Genomic DNA, 9,359 nt, shown 5'->3' with positions numbered 1-9,359 from the left:
GGTGGGATGAACCCCATATATTCCGTGAATCGTGCAGATATGACTGGTCACACTAGTAGTCCTTGCAGCGGTTGGGGATCGCAACGATAGCAACGGTGTTGATACCGTTGGCCGGACAAACCTAGTAGACTAAACATTAAAAACAAGTGGACAGCACTGTCTTCGGAGAGCGATTCTGATTCTTAGCAAATCGGGGGTGTCTGGGATATACCTTCAAGGTCTTTTCTATTCTTAGTGTGCGGCGCTAATACCCGCTCTTGAGCTATCGGGGCTATCGTGATATCAACCCACCGCTTCTCTGTCCCCGCCTCAAAACAAACGCCTCCCCCTCAGTCCTACGCTTCCCTTTACTTTCCCTCGGGGGATTTTCCTTTCTTTTCTTTTTGTCCACGCCACTGCACGTGCTGAATTTGGTGTGACTCTATGAATTAAGTGGAGATCATTTTTTTTTGTTCTTCCATGGAGGGGAGCGCGAATGTCGCGATCGCTTTACCACAGGATAACACATCCATGCGATCATAAACTGTCCTTCTCTTAAGCCCGCCTAAGAACAATTCTCTCGTTTAATCCCAGACCCTGTGACCCCGTGACCCTACGATATTGCGCTTTCCTTCACTCGCTACCTCACTGCATCGACGTCGTTCCTTCTACGCCCGACCTCGGCGCATTTCATTTGTTTATCGCGGACGATAGCGCCTGCCTACCAGCTTCTTCCATTCCGTACTTGTATCGCAAGTGCATCAGCATTCGTCATGGCAACCATTCCACCTCCGCCCGCGAGCCTTACACTGGCAGACCTGCCTCTCGAACAACTCAGCCTTTACCATGTCGTCGACTCGTGTTTAGCATCGATCTTCGTGTTCTATGGTGCTGTCTCCACAGCCAACGCCACTGTGAGCAGCTCACGCATCCAGGCTCATATATTCACACCAGCCGGGTTTCACAGTTATCCTCGAATTACGGTCTCTCCGGCTGCCCCTGTGTATGCAGCAGTCAATCATCTGCCCCGCGAAAAACAAGGCGATGAGGTGTGTCGCGGACTTGCAGTAAGCATGCTGAGGTACTTTGCCGAGTTGTCTGACCCGGTCAAGCACCGCCTGACGGGGGTGGCTCGTATTGGGAAACCGGGAGGAAGGACCCCCAAGATGTTCGATGAAATGCATGCTGCGGATCTCGCCAATCGTATGGTAAAGGTGGATGACTCGTCGGAAATCATTCATGACATTCGGAGCGCATACCAAGAGCGTAAGGTGCCGTGGATTGACATCGATGTGGTGCTTCCTGCCGGCACTATACAACCATTCCATCGACGGGAGAGTGCGGGATCAGACCTTGAGGAAAGCCAGAGCCCCCAGTACGGACCTTATACACCTCTAATAGAGGCTTTGGGAGATCCTATGTTTTTGCCAACATCTCGACTGAAACGTGCGCCTTCTCAGCCTACCAATGTCAGCAAATCTCGACTGTTTGCAAGAAGTCAAAAAGAAGCCCTTCGTCTCACCATGTGTGAACTGGTCGACACTGAGGAGAGGTATGTCGCTAAATTATATTCCCTTGTTCATGAAGTGGCCGAAGAATTCCGACAAAACGCTATGGGCAGAGGGCCATCAAGTAACAGCCCCGACGAGGCGGCCTTGGCGGCACTATTCCCACCATGTTTGAATGAAATTCTGGAAGTCAATCTAGGGTTTCTCGATGACATGCGACATGTGCTCGATGAGACAGAGAAAGATGCCATCACAGATATTGGTCAGGACACAGAACTCCCTGCAAACCATCGAGGGTTGCCCAGAGATCGAGCGGATCCGCTTGGAGCTCTGGCATTCGCAAAAGCTCTCTTCCAGTGGCTACCGCAATTTTCTCAGCCATATGGAGATTACATGCGAGCACACACAGGTTTTGCACAGACCCTGAATTTTTTCATGCGAGATAAGAATTCCAGCTTCTCGAAGCGAGTATATGAGACCGGCGAACAAAAACTGCGCTCTTTGCTGATGGAACCTGTTCAGCGACTCCCTCGATACAGTCTGCTGATCGATACCATGACTAGCAACCTGCCATTGGTTCATCCCGCGGTGAGAACTTTGTTGAAAGCCCGAGATATTGTGAAGGACATCTGTGCTCTAGAAAACAATTCACCATCGAGCCACGTTCAAAGCCTGCGACGCCTGGAGGAGCTTGTCAATGGATGGCCAGCGAAGACATTCCCCGAAGGTCGGCTGATTACAGCAGTCGATTTTAACGAGATTACGTCTCCTTACCGCCTGGAGCCACAGTCATCTGCCTACACTACAGGGATCATGTTGATTTACAAGAACTGCCTGGTTCTATTAACAAAGTCCGCTGAAAGCCGGGCCACGGCCCGGGGTGTGCTGGCTGATATCGACAACGCAGCATCATCAACCAGCGATATGTCCACGGTACTGCCACAATCAGAGCTGCAAGTTGTGCAGGTATTGGAGTTCCATCGTGTGCGTTGTATGCAATCTACATGTGGCCGGATTTTGTTCGTTGTTCCAGTTTCAGCCAAGGCCACGACATCTGAGACTAGCGGCGGAACGGACCTTATTGCCTTGGAATTAGCTACGACTTACGAAGGAAAAGCCAGCCGGTTGGTTGAAGAGATCTCTAAAGCAAGGATTGAAGGCCGATTCCCGGAGAGTGAGAGAGAAGGAGGCAAATGGACTTTGCGAAGTCCTTCCACTGGTTCTGCAAGTAACGTGGGAATACTGGCCTGTGTATGTGAGGACGGGCAAAGCGCTGCGCTCGACCAGGCTCAGGCATCCCCGATACGAGTCGTTTTCGATACCACGAAAGCGACTTGCGGTCAGATGTTGAAAAGTTCCAATCTCGATGTTATCATATCGATCTCTCCTCCCAACGGAGATCAATACCGATTGGATATTGATTCCGTGGTTGGATCTGGATCTACAGACTTGATCACAGTGGAAACTTTCATTCCAACACTTTCAAGACGTCGTAAGTGGCTCTTGACAATTCAATCATTTTTCTTCTTTACCACTAACTCAAATAAACAAAGTTCAATATCTGCTATCACCGCTATACAGTGCCCGAAACCCGGCACTGACTGAACCGCTGGTTCACTCCAATTTCGAGATCCTTCGGTATATTGCCAGCAGCCTGATGACACAGGTAAAGTCCTCACGAGGGTTCCGGGCACCCTCACCGACTAAATTGATCTCAAATCTGTTGGGAGGAAGTCGTGACAACGGCACCAACTCCAAAGGACCAGGATCGACCACTCTCACCGGCGAATTCCCAAAAATGCTCCCGGTAAGAGGCACATTGTCAAGATCGAACACTTTACCTTCGTCATTCCCAGGAAAAGACAAAGAAAGAGACAAGGACAAGGATAAAGATAAGGAGAAGGAGAAAGAGGAAAGCGCAAATAAAATTTCAGTCGTTGGAGCTTCGGCATCAAAAGGATCGGATACTCAGTTTGGATTGCTGGAACAAACCTTTGCGGCATATGTGCTCTCTCTGCAGTCTCGGAGTGGAAACATCCTGGGCCGAATGCTTCGAGTTAGGGACTATGTTGACCGAGCGCCGGTCAATGAGCTCTACAACATTTTGCTCGAAGACCCCAGCAAAATTCAAGCGGCGGCTGAAGTGCCAGTTGATACTCTGTTTGTCGCATTTGAAACTTTTTTGGCCAATGCTTGGAGAAGCAGCATGGGTCCCGTCTTCAGCTCCTCTTCTCTGAAGTGGGTTCAAAGCCAGTTTGATACCATGATTCCACGAGATTTTGATGAGCAGTTCAGGAAGTTTCTCACAGAAATGAGCCCACAGAATAGACGAGCTTTAGCTGCGATCATCCGTCTACTTGCAGAACTACTTGACGCATCTGGAAATGACGGAGATCGCGGTGCTTTGACAATGGCGTTTGCCGAGGTACTCACAGAAGACGGAGATCCCAGCCACCACGTCTCTCTTTTGGATCGACTCGTTGAGGACTTCGATACCCTCTTTGAAGATTTCATCCCGGGCGGCACCTCAGTGGAAGGCACGCTGACCTGTGATACATCGAAGTCCCATGCCAATACTGGATCAGTCGGTTCCAATTCTTCCTCTTTCCGGAAGCGCTTTGGATTTGGTATGCACACAAATGCCAAAAATGAAGGGGAAAGTAAAGTCGCAGCGATCCTACGGACATTGAGCAAGAAACAGGCCGCGACCGGGTCAGAGCCGAACACACCCAAAGGCACTTTGATTCGTTCAAAGTCGACTGATGTGGACGCCCGCCTAGGATTCTTTCGTCCTGCATCCCGTGATCGCCCTATATCTCGTGATCGCCCTGCCTCTCGCGATCGTCAGTACGGATTCGCATCCGAGGAGCAAATATCGAGGCCAGGCACTGGCTATGAGCAGCCGCCTTCTTTGTCCTCTTTCAAAGGATTCTCTGAAGATGCCGTACCAAGGACTCGTAGAAAACGCAGAAGTTCCCTTTCTGATTTACGGCCACCCACATCATCCTCGGATGCATCTAGTATCTCTCCCACTCAGCAGCTTCGTCCCACGACTCCCTCTACCCGCCCTCGAGGAGAGGTGGTCACACCCACCAAGCAATCCAGACCCCATAGCAGTTACATATCAACATCGCCTATGCGTGGTCAATCACCAACTCGTGGTAAATCTCCAATGCGTTCCAAGTCACCGGCAAAGTCTGGTTCTCCCACGCGGCTAGGGTCACCAATCCGCCGTCTATCCCCATCCCGTCCTACTACACCGAGTAGAAAAGAGAACATTGATCCTAGGACCCCCACACAGAGCGTACGACCAAGTCTCGGGGAGATGTATCAGACCTGCCATGCGATGAACCAAGGAGGCGATCTCACGCATCAGGCATTCCCCAACGAACCCCAGGCCTTCGAGAAAGGTCAGCCACCAATGGTTCTGATGCCAAGCGGCCGCAATCTTCCTCTTCCTCGCAAAGACCACAGAGAACGCGAATGCAAAGTCCACAAAAGGTTCGTCTCCCTTCTATTTAGATAATGGCTTTAGCTAACCTCCTTTTTTTAGTTACGTGATCGTGTTCAACTGGAAAAGAAAACCCAAAAGTCCACCGAATTGAGCCTGAAAGATGAACTTTCGGCGATTGGTAACGAATTGCGCTCCTTGAAGCTCACACCACCAAGACAATCCAACCCAATGAATCTCGAGTTTGACTTTGACCGCGCAGACACCAGCCCAACTTCTGCCATCGCCGCATCTCTTGAGACTCGCATGCGCAATCTTGAAGCGCGATTTGAAACATTCGCCGGGGAGTACAATGGCCGCATATCCGCCCTTGAAAGAGACTTAGAGTCATCCTTGGTTCTCAGCGACAAGCGTGTCAAGAAGTTGGACGAACTCTACCGCGAGGCTAGTGCCGAAAACGAAGCTCTCTATGACCGATTCAATACGGAGCTTAGCAAGATCGCGAAAGATGTTCGATCTGGACATGCAGAAGACGCTTTGAAGTCTCAGCTCGCGAGTGCTCTAGACGAGATTGGCCGGGTGAAGAAAGAAAACTTCCGCTTGAAGCGAGAAGTCGGAGGCCTCCGAGCCCAGTCAGCGGCCGTTGCACTGCTCAAAGCGAGCGACCAATGACAGAATCTACAGCATTCAGGTCCTGTCCCATTCATTCATTCCAATCCTTTTCCTTGAATCATATTGCCCAATAACCTGACAACCGTCACATCTATTCTTTCCTTTCACCCTGTATTCTGATACCGTCGAAGCCTCTTTCTTTTGATCACTCATTCATTCGCATACACATCATGTCCATGAGCCTTCCTTACTTGTATTCATCCCTATTTCTTGTCACTCTTCATACTGGCAAATTCGCACAGATAGCCATTGATTATGCATGCATAGCTCAGGAGATCAATTTTTCTGCCGGGCTTGTTTTTTTTTTGTTTGTCTAAGTCTTGTCATGTACACTAATTGTCTGAGATATCTTTATCAATCGGCCAGCCCATTAGGCGCAGTGCTTCAGTGTCAATCATTTTATACATCCACTGCCACTTCAACTTCCATCGCCAGCGTAGATGTGTCAGTTCCACCTCACCGAGAGAAGAATACTCAGCTGAATGACCAGATAGCCGATAGTCCAGAGTCGGCAATGCCAACTGCTGCCGAACCTTCTGATCCACAGGCTTTCCCGGTCTAGAATTTATACCTTCCCTCGAGATCACAGGCAGAGTAAAGCGCAGCTGAGAAGGCGCTTCGGCAGATAAGAGTGCTTTAATATGCTCAAAGGTCCCAGGCTGTTTCCGATCAGCAGCAGAATCCTTCTTCACACCCTGGGGCCTTGCATTAACCGTATCCCTGCGTATCCGTTCGATATCCAATTTATGGAACGGGCGTATCGTAAGAGGAACCTTTGACAAACGATTCCCTAATTCACTAGGATCGCGCGCAGGATCGCTCGGGACGAGACGAAGTCTCATCCAGAACCGGTTATCCCATAAAGTCCACGGAGTAAAATTGCCATTAGGCGAGACACTGATTTGCATTACGGGATCTCGGTCTCTCATAAATGGTTGCCGGGATAACAGCCAGATATTATCGCCGGTCTGTGGGTTTTGTGATGATTCATTTGCGAGAGGCTGGAAGAGAACACCCGCTAGCGTGAACGCTTGTTTCGGACGGTTTTCTTGGTCATTTGGTGTGGGTTTTGTGCCAAGGGAACTGTAGTCTGCAGTGGGGAAGATATTGGGGACTAGTGACTCGTAGTTGCGGAGGGAGAAGTGGCTGTCGGGGAATGGGGAGACGAGTTCTGTGATGCGTCGGAGAACGAGGGTTTGGATCTGTCGGGTTTGAGATGTGGATAATGATGCGAGTTGGGGGTCCATGGATGCGGGGCTTGGATCCAGGAATTGGATGACTGCTGACCCTGCCTTGGGGTTGAAATCTAGGATTCGGCATTGGGAAGAGAGAAGGGAGTTGGATAGGTCGTTTGACTTCTGGAGGAGATCCTGGCTTGAACGGATGAGGGAGAGGATGGATTGTGATTCCAGCGCACGCGGTAGGGAGTTTGAGGTGCGAAGGCTGCGGATGGCGTTACGGGGAGTGAGGGTTGGGTCGAAGTTTGTTGGGTCGGAGACGTAGGGGACTTTGTTCTTGTGACAGGTCTCCACGAGACTTGTTTTGGTGAAGGGAAGCAGAGGTCGGCAGATGTATATGCCGGGACTTGCGATTTGTACATCGGATGTGAGATTGAATTGGGGTTCATCTGGTTGCTTTTTGATGGGCCCAGCATCTGTATTAGGAAATGTGATCAAACCACGATTTCGATCATTGAATCGGACTCGGGTTTGGGGCATTGTCTCTGGTTTCGTCCGGATTGATGTGGTCGACCAGCTTTCAGAAGCCCCGAAAATGCCGTGGCATTCGGGGATTCGAGCAACTTCGGGGATGCCCCCTAGACCTAGCCCGTTTGCACCGGCGGAAAGCCGCCATATGGTGGTTTCGACGTTGTCATCTTGATGATGGCCCAGGAGTAACGTTTCAAGTTTGAACTCATGGCAGGCTATGCCGAGCGCTTGAAAGCGAAGTCGGCGAGCATGCGTCTCAAAGGCGGATGGCATGGAACTCGATGATGCTGACTTTGACGAAGACAATTGATTCTTATTTGAAACGATTTCAGACCAGTCTAAACTAAGGATCTGGGTTTTGATGTCTGTTTGGAATTTGTTAGACCATATAGTTTGAACATTCAGATTAGGGGAGGTGAACCCATATCACGAAGCCAGCCAGCAACCTTTTGTGCTTCAAGAGTGCTTTCTGGACGAGCGCGATGATCTACCACAAATGCAGTGAGAGAGATAGCCCCGGCGATATCAGGCGAGCGTTCTAATTGCTTGCATAGATATGCCAGAGCCATTGAGTCGGCGCCGCCACTAACGGCAATGCCTACCAAATCGCGCGTTAGCTATGAGCAAATTCGAATATAATGACAATATGCATGCCGAATAAAAACTCAAAAACTTACCGAACCTCCGCGGAAGCTGTAAAGCATCATAATCATCGGCATTTTGTCCATATTTGGGGTTGCCGTAATTGACGCGAGCCCGTCGCGATCCGGACCATGCTTGCTGGAAACAACGCTGGAATAGAAATGGCGAGATGGATATATTACCAGCCATTTCTACTCTCCCCAGAATCAAATACAGGCTCCAAAATTTCTAAATCATCCTTGAGCCAGTTCAATTCTTGGACAGGAGAAGCCCAGGATCAATATCATCGGCTCGGCGAATCAGTTCTTCCGGGAGCGTGGCTGGCCTTCGCGCAAATACCGGAATTCCCCGAGAGATCGCGATCAATGTTATGAATATGAACTTGTCAATTTTAGAGAGATTTGATTGAATTATTTGTCAAAGTTTGAAGACTGGCAACTATACAAGTGGTGGCTGCGGCTGTTCTATCTGAGAAATGGTTTCCAGTTTCTTCAGATCTATATCTCAAAGCAATTAGGAAAAGCAGCCAAATAGGCGCCCTCAATCTCACGGCCCATACCCCCGACGCCCTCAAAGATTACATCCGACTTCAGGCTCCTTCCAAGGACTCTCACGCCATGCTGCAGCTCCTCCCTCAACCTCTCGACATCAGCAATCTCTGATGCAGGATCAGGCTTATTGAGCAAGTGATAGCAATCTGCAAGCTGATCTGTCGCCAAAGACGCCCGCAGTTGATGTAATATCATCAAAAGAGCATAGCAACTTTGCATAGCTGAGCATGCAAAGTAAGGGATGGTCTGAGGGTATCTGAAAGATGCAGAAGGCGCGGATCTTCCCGTTACCAGGGAATCATCCACAGAAGAGTCGGATCCGAGGGGATTTGGATATGGTAGATTCCGATATATTCTCGTTATCGAAAGAGAGGATTTGAGGCAGATGTTGGAGGATTCTTGTTGGGTGAACGGAAATGAGGCCTCACAGTCCGTCACCCACCTGGGAGTGGATGTTTGATGCGAGAAGGTTTGGTTGTTGATTGCCGCCAGATCGCAGTATTTATCTAAAAATAAGGGTATGTCCATAAAAGCCCGAAAACGGTGGAGGCGAGTACGGGCACTGGAAATTTCAATAAGATGCACATTTGAGGTTGAAGATGGTTCACTTACGCGTAGATGAACATGCGGCTGAGCATCCACATAGTTTCGGCTGTACATGCCTCAGGTCCTTCGTCGAAGATGGTCAGAAGATGGCGATCTGCTTCACTTGCCAAAGACACAAGATGCGAATCTAGCTTGCGGATTTGACTGTCGAAATCTGATAGGACAGGTGTCTGGTCCACACGTTCGATGTTGTGGACCATTTTGTTAGACTCAAAAAGAGCCTCTTGCGCTTTCATCATAA

At 49.6% G+C, this 9,359-nt stretch overlaps 3 protein-coding genes across 3 annotated transcripts; 1 reads left to right on the top strand and 2 right to left on the bottom strand.

Moving 5' to 3' along the window:
* Window positions 1-752: 752 nt before the first annotated feature.
* On the top strand, window positions 753-5,610 carry N7457_004760 (putative Rho guanyl nucleotide exchange factor; the record flags this gene model as incomplete). The annotated part of the gene is made up of 3 exons (XM_057175805.1): window positions 753-2,979; window positions 3,041-4,977; window positions 5,041-5,610. 3 exons carry the CDS (start codon window positions 753-755, stop codon window positions 5,608-5,610), a joined length of 4,734 nt encoding a protein of 1,577 aa, XP_057032852.1.
* Window positions 5,611-5,942: 332 nt separating this feature from the next.
* On the bottom strand, window positions 5,943-8,150 carry N7457_004759 (tRNA lysidine(34) synthetase; the record flags this gene model as incomplete). The annotated part of the gene is made up of 3 exons (XM_057175804.1): window positions 5,943-7,684; window positions 7,741-7,917; window positions 7,997-8,150. The coding sequence occupies 3 exons, from the start codon at window positions 8,148-8,150 to the stop codon at window positions 5,943-5,945; spliced, it is 2,073 nt and encodes a 690-aa protein (XP_057032851.1).
* A 308-nt stretch (window positions 8,151-8,458) lies between these two features.
* Window positions 8,459-9,318, bottom strand: N7457_004758 (uncharacterized protein; the record flags this gene model as incomplete). The annotated part of the gene is made up of 2 exons (XM_057175803.1): window positions 8,459-9,074; window positions 9,125-9,318. The coding sequence occupies 2 exons, from the start codon at window positions 9,316-9,318 to the stop codon at window positions 8,459-8,461; spliced, it is 810 nt and encodes a 269-aa protein (XP_057032850.1).
* Window positions 9,319-9,359: the final 41 nt, after the last annotated feature.

Source organism: Penicillium paradoxum (genome assembly GCF_028828445.1).
Source record: "Penicillium paradoxum strain IBT 22861 chromosome Unknown utg000004l_segment0_segment0, whole genome shotgun sequence".
NCBI classification, from domain to species: domain Eukaryota; kingdom Fungi; phylum Ascomycota; class Eurotiomycetes; order Eurotiales; family Aspergillaceae; genus Penicillium; species Penicillium paradoxum.
Note: the sequence above shows the minus strand (reverse complement) of the source record. Positions and strands in the feature narration are given on the sequence as shown.